The 14,704-nt window shown below is 45.1% G+C and overlaps 1 protein-coding gene across 4 annotated transcripts in view; it reads right to left on the minus strand.

Moving 5' to 3' along the window:
- Positions 1–7,630, minus strand: part of LOC122383033 (probable phosphorylase b kinase regulatory subunit beta) — a 56,257-nt gene extending 48,627 nt beyond the window's left edge. For 2 of the 4 annotated variants that reach the window (XM_043369091.1, XM_043369093.1), the window contains exon 1: positions 7,398–7,606. Coding sequence is in view for 1 of the 4 variants with exons in the window: in XM_043369090.1 (XP_043225025.1) it covers positions 1,553–1,604 (52 nt within the window). In the remaining 3 variants the exon portion in view is untranslated. Of the gene's footprint in view, positions 1–1,552; positions 1,628–7,397 lie in introns of all 4 variants that reach the window. The other 2 variants (XM_043369090.1, XM_043369092.1) reach the window with 2 other exon arrangements.
- Between the last annotated feature and the right edge of the window lie 7,074 nt (positions 7,631–14,704).

A 14,704-nucleotide genomic window follows, 5' to 3' on the forward strand; every position in this document is an offset into this window, starting at 1 on the left:
GAAAATAGCACATTCCAATCTACAAAAAGAAAAATAACTTCTCCTTGGCAGTCCATCCAAATTCGGGCTTCCAAACAGTCAAGTCATACACATTACATCCCGATATTGACCCAGGAAACTGGACCTCGAGAGTCGAGAGGATACCATTCAAACCCAGACTCCCTTTTCAAACAGTGCCGTGGTATGCAGCTCACGGTCTACCAGACCCGGTGGAGCGACAGCCGACACCCACAGCGGCCATCGCCCCGGCCGATACCGGCGGCCGGCCGGCCGGACCGGACCGGCGCGTCCGGTTCCCTGGACACTGACCGACCCACGGCCCAGACCCGACAGAAGGCCCGGCCGGCCCGCCTCCCAGCCGGGACTGGCCGTATTTAGCCACCCCCTCCCCCCCTCACAAAGACTGGGTCACCGTGAGATACCGGTCCGGTGGGTCAGCTGCACTGTCCTACAAACCCGTCCGAATAAACAGGACCAAAGTGTGCCAAATATGAGAGATAATCCCGGCAAATAAAGATACCGGAACGGCTTACGGCATTCGCTCCACACGTCAGTGACATCACAGAAGAGATTACATAAGGTCCTCACTGAGTACAGCGTGAAGTGGGACGCCGAGCGAGTTTATTAAATGGATGATGGAGCAAATAAACATTCGTTAGAAGTGCATAAAACGTGCATTAAATCATTGAGTGATAATTCGTTTCAAGAAGAAAAGCGAAAGGTTGAAGCGCTCAAGATGAAGCGCTGGCCACAAAAACGGTAAAATACTTTTTTCGAGACTTCCACAACACGAGTTTAATTGTTCGGGGATGCATATGAAACGTTCGGGCATACGGCCACATAACGAACATAAACTGTCTTTCAACTCACTCCGTTATATGAGATAAAACAGACAATTTGTGGCACCAACAAGTTACATCGGATTAAAACATGACAAGAATACAGATTTCACAAGGATTATGCCATTGTCACGTCATGCAAGGCAGAACGAGTTGCAACATGCAATCGGGTACATGACCCGGTCAACGTTCTTTGTTAAAAGCATAAACAGCTCCAGTATCAGAGCGTAGTCTCAATGACATGCAGCTATGCTTCGAAATATCGAAGTTAAGAAAAGTGGAAAGTTGATCCAGTTTATGAGCTTGTTGCGAGTCTATCGCTAGGCTCGACTATTTGCCAACTTCTTAAATGCATCAAACAAACTGTTTGATGGTAGCCTAAAAAAAAGGTCCTACAAAGAACCTAATGGAAATGAAATGTGTGATGCAAACGCAAACACTAAACCAACATAATTTTTCCTCGTAAAAAGTCGGGCTGAAATTGGCCTTGAAACACACACAATGAAAATCAGCTTTACCGACTCAGCCCATATTACACCACCGTAAGGCATTAGACCAGCACATGCCATGCCCACCAAACACCATACTTTATAATTCAGCACCTAACTAAGAGTCTAAAGGCTACAATACCAATTAGTCACATCATATAAGTCATCCGAATAGACAGCCATGTCACTAAACAAACGACTAGGGCAGGCAGCATCCCGGCAAACCTGTTCGAAAGGTCGGCTCAATGGAGTCGGGGTCGCCGGAGGCTAGCGTCATTTTGACTCAGTCCGAGTCAGTCGCTGCAATAGGAAATACCGTCTGAATAAGCGGACAGTTCTGGCACCGGGTTCTAGGGTGAAGATGTATATACGCTCATGAAGAAAGCAGGGTCTGCTGAGCTGATTGGGAGCGTTCTACGACAATCTCGAGGACCACTCTGGCAGTTGGCACTACTTCTACAGGCGAGGACGACGGATACGAGATCAGAACCACAGCTCGTCGAGTGGCGAGCTGTGTCCCAGTCTGTGCCAATGAGGTCGATTGGTGGCCTGTCGATACCGGGTCGTCAACATTGTGGGAAAATGACCTCTCGTCACTCGAGCGTGTGCGTGAGCAATCTGAGTTGCTAGCATGACTTCTCATAATAACTGATAATTTTGAGTTTGCACAGTGGCGGCGGATTCGATTTTGGCGTGGGGGGGCAAGATCCCAGTCGAGATGATGTCATAGGCGGATCCAGAAAGGCGTTTTCGACGCTGTAGGGGACATACCCCCCCCCCCCAAGTGTCCAAAATCCAGAAACTCCTCGGATTTCGATTCCTTACGGACCTACTGCTGAACAGTATAAAGCAAAAAACATTCTGATAAAAGTTGTATTATTAGGAAACAAGGTACGTTTTGTCTATTTCGGGCGATGCAAGGGGAGGGGGAGTAAATTTTTGCTTTATATAGCCGCTCCCTGGATCTGCCAGTGGACGATGTAACGATTTTCGTATTGCTGTATTAGAAAAAAGCTCCAATGGGAAAAATTGTGCCATAGCCCATAACCCGATCGCAAATCAGATTTGAAGAACGGTGCCAAACCTTTTGAAGAAGGCGAGCGCTATTCTTCAATGAGGTAACTCGTTACCATTCCCTCTGTTCATTTTACGTTCGATTTCCGTTTAACCTTCCTTTAAAAAGATTTTGCTTTCGTGTTCGATGCTCTGTATTCTATAGCCAGCCTTTAGCCAGAGGGGACCCCACTAATGATCAGTGCCCTAACCTTCAAAAGTTTCCAACGTTAATTTTTTACTTATTTAATAGTGAATACTGAAATAAAGCGGATACTGAACTGTGAACATCCAGTTTTTACACTGGCCCCACACAAGGCTCCGAATGCCCAAAGCAGATCTCTGATGACTGGCCTTTGGGTGTCATACCGTGGTCAATGTGGTCCATGTGTACGACCTCGGCGTTTACCATTTTACTTGCACTGGAAACTGTTGCGCTCGAAAAAAAATCAGGGGAGTGGCTCATTACGAGCGCTCATCAGTCCTAACTACCCGCAAGCGAATGGCTAGCCCTTCCGTCTCCGCTCGCTTGCGATTTGGCATTCATGTAGGTACAAAATAGCGGCAAACGACCACTGATGGTGTGAGTTGCGTCTCTTGCACACTTAAAATATCTCTAAATCGAATCTGAAAAGACAAAAAATGCTATAAAGCGGAAATGGTTAGCATTTACACATATTCAAAAGGCACCGTTGGACAAACTGTAGGAGCGCATAGCTGCAGCCTGCAATATCAGGCTATGGAAATTTTCCTCATGTTTAGGGCACAAATTATGAAGGGGCAAGAATATACGTTTGTCCCTCCTCCAGAAGTTTCTTAGAGAACGATGCCTCCTCTGCCGCTCCGTATCCGTCGCCCCTGTAAGCGGTCACTGAAGGCCTGGGTTGCCGCTGTAGTGGTGTCAATCGGAACTTGAATCTTCGGAACTCCGATTTTGTCCAATGTCCAATTCGGAATTCGGTTGGACAATGACAGCAGGCTTTGGACAGCTTTGGACAATCGCTTGCTACACCTCAACATTTTTATAAAGAAATCGTATTTAACATTGATTAGCTATTACGTAGGGTGAATGAAAAGTTTTGAGCCTAACATAGTTACAGGTGACGCAGATTAATGAAACTTTGGTCACACATTTTGCCACTATTGATATGAATGGACACAAAATTGTGAAGTCCTAGCACTTTTTTCCTCACTTTTATAGCGCCTTGAATCATGCTATTTTGGGTAAGTGCTCGCGGTGTCAATGACGTCATTATTTTTTGTGAAGCGTCATCCAGTAAGTTTTTTCTTTAAGTTTAGACAGAAATAGACACCCTAAGGATGCCAATGCTGTTTAAAAGATTTAAATTTGGGATACTTTGGAAGGCTCAGTAATTGATTGTTTACATTGCAACCAGTGAAAAATACCCTGATTTATTGTCCTGGTGAAACACGACCAATTTTGTCAGGATTGCCCTTCTGATCTTCCTGATTTTCTAACAAAGGTGTATCAGTGGTTCATCCTAGTAATGCCCAATTACAGTAAGACCCTTTGAAAAAGTACACTTGCAAGGCATCTCATTTATTTTCCGAATTACGGAACACTTTCCTCCTTGTTGTGACTCTGACATTTAATTTTTCAGATTAGAGTAGAGACGTTCTTTCACTGACTCCACTGTTCTTCCCATGCTGGATTGAAGTGAAACACCCACAGTTAACCCTATTAGTGGCAGGCTCCTGGCTACCCCTATTAGTGGCAGGGGGGGGGGCTGTTTACGACCCCCCCTTGATATCTCGAGATCTAACGGGCCGATTTTCAAAATTCAAACGGCATTCGATTTCGCTCAACGTGATCTACATTTCTAAAAAATAAAAATTAAAAATGTCAATAGGGGGGTAGAGGGGGGTAAAAACGGGCAAATTGCAGATACATTTTAGACTGTTTATCACGGCCAGGTTTCTGAACCAATCTTAACGCAACTTTTGCCGATCGATAGAGAATGAACCAGGAATTCACATGGATCCTAAAAATATGCATTTTCAAAAATCATAGGCGGATACAGATCATTGAGATTGGGGGTACACAAAAAGTATAGTAAATAAGGTTTTTGTTGGTACTGTTTCTAAAAAGGGTGGTATGGTCTTGTTATGTTACAAATTTTCTTGTGAGAGAACGACTACAATTGTATTGGGTCATGCATAGGCGTGTCAGGGCATCTATGTTGGGGGTAAAACATAACCCCCCTTTTTGGACGCCTGGATCCGCCTATTATAGCAAAAACGTGTCAAAAGAGGATGCACAAACTTTGTATATGTTATCACATGATACCTTTCATTCACTGTTCGTAAACTGGTGCATACAGTTATAATACATCAGCATCGTGATCTTCGCCCAAATGACTCGCTTCACGAAATAGCCCCCAATTCCCAGTGCTTGGAGCCGCCCCTGGTTAAGTTATGAACTGAAATTTTCAGGGAACGTGCCCAATTTTTTTAGGAAAAGTCAGAAAATTTCAGCATCGTAGCTTCAGCGGTTTCGGAGATATTCCCGAAAAAAAAATGAGGGGTGGATGAAAACAACCCCCCCCCCCCCTGCCGCTAAGAGGGTTAATCATGATCATGTGTAGCGAAAAGTGACTTTGAATTCTCAGAATCTGCTTCAACTAGCTCCAAATGTCATTACACATCTCTCGTCGTGCTCTGCAGCAAAAGCCGAGAGGCCCAATGAGCAGAGACCTTTCTCATGTCATGCCCATTGGTAAGAATGTCGCCAGCTTGGTCCTGCGAGATGTCCATTCTTACCGCTATATGATGCTCACAGTCTTGGATCCAGCATCCACACCCTAGAGCAGGGTCAATGTTTTCGGATTTTGTCACATTTACGGCGTTTTGAGATTTGTTCATTTTGGACGCGTTCCTGCCCTGCTTGAAATTAGCAGCTCAAACTTAACAGTGACATATGAGGGCCACAACCAAAAGTTTAATTTCAGGTCCTTTTTAATTTCAGATGAAGGCATGGCTTTGAAATCGCAAACTTTATAACAGTTCAGTTCTCGATTTCTCCCTTTTCACCGAACGCGTAATCTTCTTCACTTTAACGGGCTCTAAAAACGAAACGAAAAGGACTAGTACTTCAAAACTTGGTGTACACATCTAAAAATAGTTGCAAAATGTGTGACCAAATTTTCATTACCTGCGTCACCTGTAACTGTGGTTAGGCTCAAAACTTTTCATTCACCCCACGTAGAAAGCTTAGCTTTCGATATGATTACCACTTTTGAGCTGGTAACGATACATAAAAGCAATTAAATAACGGTGTTGAGTGAAACTATGCGTAGATGTCGGACATCTTTGGACAAATGCGGGTTGGACATTTTTGGACGGACGGTCGACGTAAGTATTGGACATTGGACAGACATTGGACATATGTTTTCTGAATTGACATCACTACCGCTGCGTCACGTTGACGCTTATAATGTCTCCAAAACTAGGTTGAAGAGAGGAAAACTTGAATTGAACGCGAACATTGTCATTTAAGAAGGCAACGTATGATAAAGTATATGGGCATCTGGTTAATCTTCAGATGATCGACAGACGAATCAGGTATGTGTTTCTTGACTAAGTTTTGTCACAAATTATGGGGGGGCAAAAAGATACTTTTTGCCCCCACGAGTTTGCCAGGGGGCAGCTGCCCCCCCCCCTGCCCCCCCGAATCCACCGCCCCTGGTTTTGCATCCCTTATAACTGATGGTCTGCATTTCGCTTGCAATGCAATGTGCGTTCACACGATGTACATCAATAAATATAAAATTATAGCAGTTTTTTTGGCAAACTTTCCAGAAAAAACATTGACTTCATTCTCTCTTTTTTATGATCTTTCCTTTCCAACATCGTAAACCTTTCTGCAGAAATTTCTGGCCCAACAGGGTTGACACATTGCTCTTGAAAGCCTGGAGCTGGATTCTATTGTTTCTGCATTGCCAGTGTTCAAATGGAGAATCCATGCGCCACTACAGGGCACTGGGCATGTGTGAAAGCAACAACAGCATCACCAAAACCTTTTCTGGGGTTGCATGAACAGCAACCCAACCACAGTGCACCACCCATAGAGACCAAATTGGAGGAACAAGGGGGTGCATGCCTAAAAAGGCTGTGCCAGACCAGAAGACATGGGCAAGTTAAGCTGCAGAACGACCTTCTGGCACTGGTTGGAGGGAAGTACGCTGCTCCCTGAACAGCTCTGACCTGGGCATTGCTGCTGTTTGACAGTGGCTGGCTGTGAGAAAGACAAATGGGCGACCCAGATAACAAGACAGGCCAAAATATAGACTGTCAGTATTTGTAAGAACTATTACACCAAATCCTAAGCAAATTGCATGCATTTACGCACAGTCCATGTACTAAAATTGGAAGGGTGCATCTACAGTCATAGACCAATGGAAGTGAGTAACACTAGCTCAGTCACCTCATGAAAAACAACATTGCTTTGAATACTTATGATGCATTTGAAATCATTTTAGAATTTAGCCTCAGATGTCCAAATCCAAATTATTCACTTTTTAAAATATTTAAAGACACAAACATCCTCATTTATTCAAATTTAAACACAAAATGAGTAGAAAAGAAGGATAGGAGAGATTTTATCAATGATAATCATCAGAGCAAAAAAACAAAAAAAAACCTGCCATTGCTACACCTCCTGCCTCAGTCTTCAGCCACCCTTTCTGATTGTCAATGATTTAAGTGATTATAACTCATTCTTTGCTACTTAGATTTCAAAGGAATGTGAGAAGTGACCAGATCTAACAATTAGGTAGTTATGTATCCTTGTATTTTCTAAATGAATCCTCGATTAACAGTTTAGAAATTGAAATCAGGGAATCAGTTCAATTGAATTCTCGAATTAGAAAGAATCTTCAAAGAATTAGAATTGGAATGACAATAGCAAATCATGAAATCCACATTTTTAATTCAGTTGTGGGTTTAAACGAATATTAACTCAAGAGTGAGGCAAATGAGTCCCAAAGCAATAACTAACCCGTTATGAAGCTATAAAATCAGAAACTCTGCAGCTTCCCTTCAGCTCTGTCTTCAACTCGAACCCAAATTTGTGTTGAGTCCGAGTCAGCAGCACGGTTAGAATATTATCGGTGCTTTCTATAAGAGCCCGGCATTCCTTCAATGAACCCAAAATGAACCCACAATTCACAAACACGGTCTCAGCCGAAATGTTGCTGAAGGTGGAGATTTTCTTTTTTCCCAGTGCACAAACTTGGTACAAACACGAGTGACCTTGGAAAAAGACAACTATCGGAGCTCTAGTTTCAAATAGTGGCGCAGTGAGCACAAGCAAATTAAAACTGCGAGGAATGATTGCGTGATTGTTACGTGCCATGCGGTGCTATGTATGAACTATGAGATCTTTTTATTAAGCTACTAAATAACAACAATTTAAAAAGTTTTGAAATGTAAGTGCAAGTTATTCGAATGGCATGATACGTTAACAAAGGAATTTCTAGCTGAGGAATTTTATATTTCAATTTTATCAAAAACGGCCACTGCAGCTAATGTTTGAAATTTAGGTCCCAGCGCTGAGAAAATAAGAATGTGTGAGATTTTATCTATTCAGTCATTTATCAGGGTGAGTATTCATCGGAAAGAAATCATAAATTGCCATGAATTGCTAGTTGATTGTCTTGGCCAGCATCTTACAGCAGCGATGCAGCACAAGTGAAGTTCTGTAGGTGTCGCTCTTCTATTTGATAATGCCAGACTAGATGGCGCTACCCTCACGCTCCGCTTCGGTGGCGTAATGCTACCAGGCGCACACACGCCCCAGTTAGCTCAAGGATGCATTTGTCTATGTTTGACTTGAATGTGGCTTCCTTATTGACGATAAGTGTTTTCCCGTGACCGGCATCAAAAGTTGATGGGCGAAGGCTCATATAGGTTGTACCGGCAACCGATGCTCGGTGGGCAAAGCCCCAACCGGTGCTAAAAAGTAAAAGCTGAGAGGGATCCTCCAAAGTTAGATCCCATAGTGGGTCGTTCATTTCTTTCTACAGTGCAATGTCATAGGCGTAATCTTGGGCGTAATATTAAAATTAGCCTCTCTTAGGGGAGCATGGATCTTGTGGGAAAGGGAGCATGATTCCCATGGTAAGTTCCTAACCCCCGAAGCGGTCAGTGAATTTGGAAAGCTGCCCGTTTAATGGTTCAGGGACAAGCGGTAAGCGGTGCTCGAACGATGTCAAAAATAACTATTTAACCCGCGAGTTGCTGGGGGGGGGGCGTTAAACGCCCCCACTTTTTTCTCCGGGCCATAGCATAAAAACGGCGCGCCGCAGGCGCGCCAAATTTTGGGTACCTTTAGGGAATTGATTGAAGTTTATTGTGACAAAGTTTCAAAAAAATCGGTCGGAAAATTTTTGAGATATCGAGGTTTTAGTGACGTCATGATTTCTGAGTTTTCGACCAAAAACGGCATATGTTCAAAAAATCATATAAAATCACAGAATAGACATATAGACATGCCGTAAACGCCATTAGACTGCCAATACCATGAACAATCAAATGGCTATCTTCGATTATTGATTATGGATCCGCATTTTCCAAAATCTTGAACTGAATCTTGGCAATTTCTCGTGACTACTTCACGACCATGATACATTAATTTCTTAAATTGAACTTTTTAGCCAAACACGTACACATATGATAAAATGAATGTCACCATCGTGTTCTACGCCCCAAATTACCCATAAAACATGTGTCACAGGCTGCGTATATCAGTTTTTATTTTCGGGGATATGTGCCTGCCCGGTTGACCTGACCTTGACCCTGACCTATACTTGACTGACCCCTGCATGAAGCTGACACTCTTGTAGGCCTTATATGATGGATTGTGCACCGTTTTGACAGAGTTTATGACGAGAGGCGCCCATTGCGAAGTCCTGAAGTCCATGCTACTGAAAGCCCGATTTCAGGTGTTTGACCTGACCTTGACCTAACCTGTGACCTCGAAATTCAACTTTAAAGTACTCATCTGAAGCGTCTCGTCGCGTTTTTTCGTTTGCCGCCCCGTGCGTTTCGCTGCGCCTATTGGTTCTCGAGTTATCGGCTGGGGGCGTTTAACGCCCCCCCCCCCAGCAAACGGTGGGTGGCGAAATACCCCAGCAACTGCCGGGTTAAAAGGGCTTCGTTGATGCTGAAGGCCAGGGGCCAGGGCAAGGATCAGGTCAAGAGGAATAATCGACGGCGAAATGTTCCCGCTCTTCAACTTATTGGTTCACAGCACGTACCTGCATAGCTTCTAAAATTAGAGCATAATGATAATTGCTACTTATCCCGCACCAAAGACAGTGCTTACAATTGCTTCACGTGATAAGAGATAAAATTATCAGATGCCATTTAACTGATATGTTAAACGTCTAGACGATTAACAAACTGTTAAACGTCTAGTAGACATTTCGTCTAGTCTGAATTATGTCGGCAGACTATCGGCATGTGTTTTATATATAAATATATATATGTATATATATATATATGTATATATATATATATATATATATATATATATATATATATATATATATATATATATATATATATTATATATATAGTGGCATGTATTTTTTACCTTTAAGCGCCCGAAACATATCGGCGGTACCGGGATACAATTATTAAACCGCTAGTAGGTTGAAAAAAATCTTTTAAACGTCCCGCCATCGGCTCGAGATTTGTTGAGTTCTACCTACTCGCGGTTTAATATATATTAGGTATCCTGCACTGTAGACAGTGTTTACAATTCCTTCACGTGCAAAGAGAGAAAATTATCAGATGTCGATTAACTGAATTGTTAAACGTTTAGACAATTAACAACCTGTTATCCCGCACCGTAGACAGTGTTTACAATTGCTTCACGTGATAAGAGATAAAATTGTCAGATGTCGTTTAACTGATTTGTCAAACGTCTAGACGATTAACAAACTGTTAAACGTCTAGTAGACGTTTCGTCTAGTCTGAACTATGTCGTATTTTTCATATAAAATTTATTTTTTAGCGCCCCACTGGGGAGGGGGGCTATTCATACCACCCTCCCGTCATTTCTGCAATAGCTTCCAAATCGCTTGACGCATCGACGCCAAACTTTCAGTAGCTTCGGCTGCATCAATATGACACCTGTGTCAAAATATAAACTTCGTACCTACCATAGGTCGGCCGGAAATGTGACGTCAGAGTGACGTCATGTTCGGCCGATTTCGACGCAAAACAGTGAACCACGCCAATCGCTCCCAAGAGCTCAGTTTTTGACTAGATCCAATCTCTTTGCATGAGAGGACTCAGAATAGACTGCGCTATCAAACTGCAATCTCGGATTTTCAAAATTCTGAAAATTTTGAAACTTATGTATAATAAAATTCAAGAGTTGCATTTTTATCTTATTTTCAAAAACTTTTTGACTTTTCGAGAAAAAAATCGGAATATATGTGGTATCACAGAACACATGCTTATGATTTACTCTAGCAAGTTTTAACTTGTAGCCAAATATCTTCAAAAATGGCCAAGTTATACGCATTATAGTAAAAAATTCACAGTTATAAAATTTTCAAATCAATTTTCAGTACATATTTGACATCGTGCACCAATATGCATAGCAGTTAGCACCATCGTGTTCCTGAGCCCAAACTGCATCCGATACACACCTTTTCTGTTAAAAGTTTTTAACTTAAAAATTTGACTTTTTGACCTGAAAGTGACCTGACCTAAATTCAACTCAAAATGACCTCCAATGACACAAACGACATCGAATTCGAGTTATATGGCCTAAATGGACCATAAAACATGTGTCACGTGACCAACGCATGATATAATATTTCCGTGACCTGTGATGACCTGACCCTGACCTGAGAATCAAAGTACAAGTTTGGTACCCTCAGGGTATCTAAGGTATCTGATCACTTTTATCGCTCTAGCATGCCTTTCAAAAATTAATGCCGAAAAACTACGGGCTGACATTTTATGACCCAAGATGACCTCGGGGTGTAGGTTATCTGGTGTGTCGGGTGTTATGTATGCACATATTTCCAGTTCAGTGTTAAACATTAAGCTGCAAACGATGTTTCTGAAAGTGTTGAGTGCTTTTTTGCTTGAAAGAGGAAAATTTCCTCTTCCCCAGACCCCATAAGATTTCGAGAGAAATCACACGTCTAATGTTTTGTTTCATACATCTTGCCACCTGGCCAGTCTATGAAAGCCATCGTTTGGTCGGTGTAGCTAATGAATAGCACCACTGTGCCGGTCGTTTAGATGGGCTATCACTGCGCGGATATTGTGATGTTTAGCCGCCCTACCGACGCCCATTTATTGGTTTCCACTCAGTAATTCGCACACAGTATTTCGTTTCGGCGCGCCTCAGGAAGCACACGTGAAGAACATTGAGCGCTGATGCTGTTCCAGTGGCTGAGAGGTGTGTGATTGCCTCGACCGAGCCGCCGCCGAGCCGCTCGCCCGGGCCGCCGGGCCAGGTAAGTGCGTGTCCGGCCAAATAACGGTGCTGCGATTGGACGGAGGCCTTCCGGTTATGTCGCTCTCTCGTTTATGATCCAACCACGGCAATTCGCCGGTGCGGCTACTTCCTCACTTTTTGTAGACAGACAACTGTGTTGGACTTTGAACGATTAGTTCCATGCGCACAAATCACAATACTAAATGTCCCGTCACTGACATGTTTTTGGTGCTGGGCGTAATTCTATAAAGATATTTGTTTACTGACCATCGTTTTACCTGTCCATAAAGGTTGTGAATTGTGGATCATTTTACATAAAAAATCGTTTTGGTCTGTTTGTCTGCTGGTCAGTCAACTCTGGGTCAGTTTGGAATTCCACCTGCCCATGTTTATTGTTTAGCCTGGGCGACGGACCGCCATTCCTCACCGACCCTCGGCCGCCGTGAACACAGCGTAGGTACGGCCGGTGACCGCCTCAGGGGCCGGCCGGTCCCGTAACCTCCCTCCCACCCTCCCACCGGGCCGCTCCGGCCGCTCTCTGCCCGTCTTTATGTCGGGCTTCCGGCTCCCGATGGCCGCGGGCGAGTTGTTTGTCGACGAGGGCGGCGCGGCCGGCGACTGAATGCGCCAGAAATGCCTCGTCGGCGCTGAATGCGCCGCCCATCGCTCCCACGATCACGGCGCGGGGAAAATGTTTACCTGGCCATTCTCGTGCGGCGAGATGAAAGCTCGGGCGCCGCCTCTTGTCGTTTCGGAGAGATTCAGGAGCACACCACGGGACCTGGCGGGCTCCCATAGAGACAGCAGAGGTCTGCTCTGTATACCTATACCATGGTCCATGTGGTCACGTCAAGATTCTAAAGCCGATATATAGGAGACGGTAAGCATTGTGCGCAGTCCACGTGCGATAGAAAGTCAGAACCACAAGGAATGTCTTGAAACTTTATGCGTGGAAAGTTCTGATCCTTTTTTTTGTTTCTGGAGCGCCCCACCAGCAGTTTCTAGCCGAGGACTGTTACCTATCTTTAGAGAACAAAACATCACACTATTAGGAAGAACGAACGTTCAAAGAAGATTGCTCCGTGCTCAGTGCTCATTTCACTAATCTGGGGAAGAATCCCTTTGCATGCTGTGGCCGGCATTTAAATCACTTCTGTTTTGTCCAGTAACGCTTTCCTCTGGCGAGGATGCAAATAACATAGTTACCGTTAGGAACCGAGTTTCTACAGCGTGCCTCCATGAGAGTTAAATGCCTAAGGCGGCGAGGTAGTATGCCTGTCGAATCCACTATGGCACACCCCGCCGGGCATGAGAGAAAGGAAGGGCAACTGTCGAATTTGATGGTGGGGTGTTCAATCCATTCGGGTCATAGCCCATAGGTATATCTTGGGTAGGTACGGCTCCGCTCCCTCCCCTTCTGTGGCCGCCATTGGATCAGAAAATCAGAAATCAGAAAATGGACACTTTATGCCACCTTCGTGGAGGTCCAGGAAAGTCTAGGTAGAATTGTATGTCTCAAATCAAATATATCTATCATTGCTAGTGATATCCGTTCTATCAGCATGCACATTGCACACTGCACAAAGTACACAGTGTCGACAGTCGAGTACTCGTATTGCTATCTTATCAGAACATACCGACGGACACCTGCATCGTCTCTGTGTTACCTTTGTCGATAAACTAAACGGCAGAGTGACTCAGCCACATTCATGTCGTAGGACGTAGTGCCCTTCAACTAGCAGGACCAAGGAGCATAAAGGAATATCCCCAGGGCTGAAATTTACCAGGATTTGTCGTTTTCCATAAAGCAGTTCAATGACATCCATTCAGAAGACGCTCCTATTGTATTATATAGCCTCGGTATTATCGTAAATTCCTAAACCCGTATCGCTACTCGTAAAACAGCTTTGGGTAGGCACTCGCGATCCCTCGAGATAGCGTGTCAAACCGAGCCGAAGCTTCGTTTCATCCAAAGGCACACAGCCTGTGTTAGCACACCAAATCCCCTCAGTGGCGTCGGGTCTCCTCGATAGCCCTAATAAAACACCCTCAGCCCTCTGTCCTTCCCGGGAGCCCCTCCAATCCCTCGGCGTCTCGGGTCGTCACAGTACCCTCCGCCGTCACCCCGGGTGCGTCACCGGCGTCACCACCCTGAGCGTCACCGGCGTCACCACGCATTCCTCGCATTCTGACCGCGCCAAATCGACCAGTGGGTGGCGCGGCTTTTGTCTATAGGTAATCGATTTGTAGTAATTTAATAGCGCGTCGCCTCCGCGTCGGCACTGTTCGCCAGCTGGCCGCATACCAGTGACACTGGGCGGCCATCTGCACCCCTCCCTGGGCTGTGCGGCGCGGCGGCCCGGCAGCCGGCGGCCGCAGGGGGAGGGGAGGGAGCGAGCCAGGCGCGCGGCCAGGTGCGCCCCCACTGAGGGGGAGGGGTGGGCGAGGCATCTGCGTGCGGCCCGGCTGCGCTGACAGTCTCACATCTGTGCACGGCGGCTGGACCGGCGGCGGCTGCGACCAACTGTCGAACCCGGCGAGCCAGCCTGTCGAACCCGGCGAGCCAGCCTGTCGGCATATGAGCTGTACGCCCGGCCCACAGCCGCGGACCGCACCGGTTCACAGCATAGAGCGGCGCTATAAAAGTCCAGAGAAGCCGCCGATGTAATGTCGAGTACCCAACGCACGCACCTGCGAACACCTGGTTACAACTGCATAAGCTATGAGCTGTGCTGGATTCCATTCCGCATAAGCTGCTTGGTAATAAGCTATTCCTAAACGTCATTCTTTAACTGATAAGCCTTTGGCATGTCGGTACCATGTCGGAAGCTTGTGCGATT

The sequence above is a fragment of the Amphibalanus amphitrite genome, unplaced genomic scaffold, assembly GCF_019059575.1.
Source record: "Amphibalanus amphitrite isolate SeventyFive unplaced genomic scaffold, NRLGWU_Aamphi_draft 000153F_arrow, whole genome shotgun sequence".
Taxonomy (NCBI): Eukaryota; Metazoa; Arthropoda; class Thecostraca; order Balanomorpha; family Balanidae; genus Amphibalanus; species Amphibalanus amphitrite.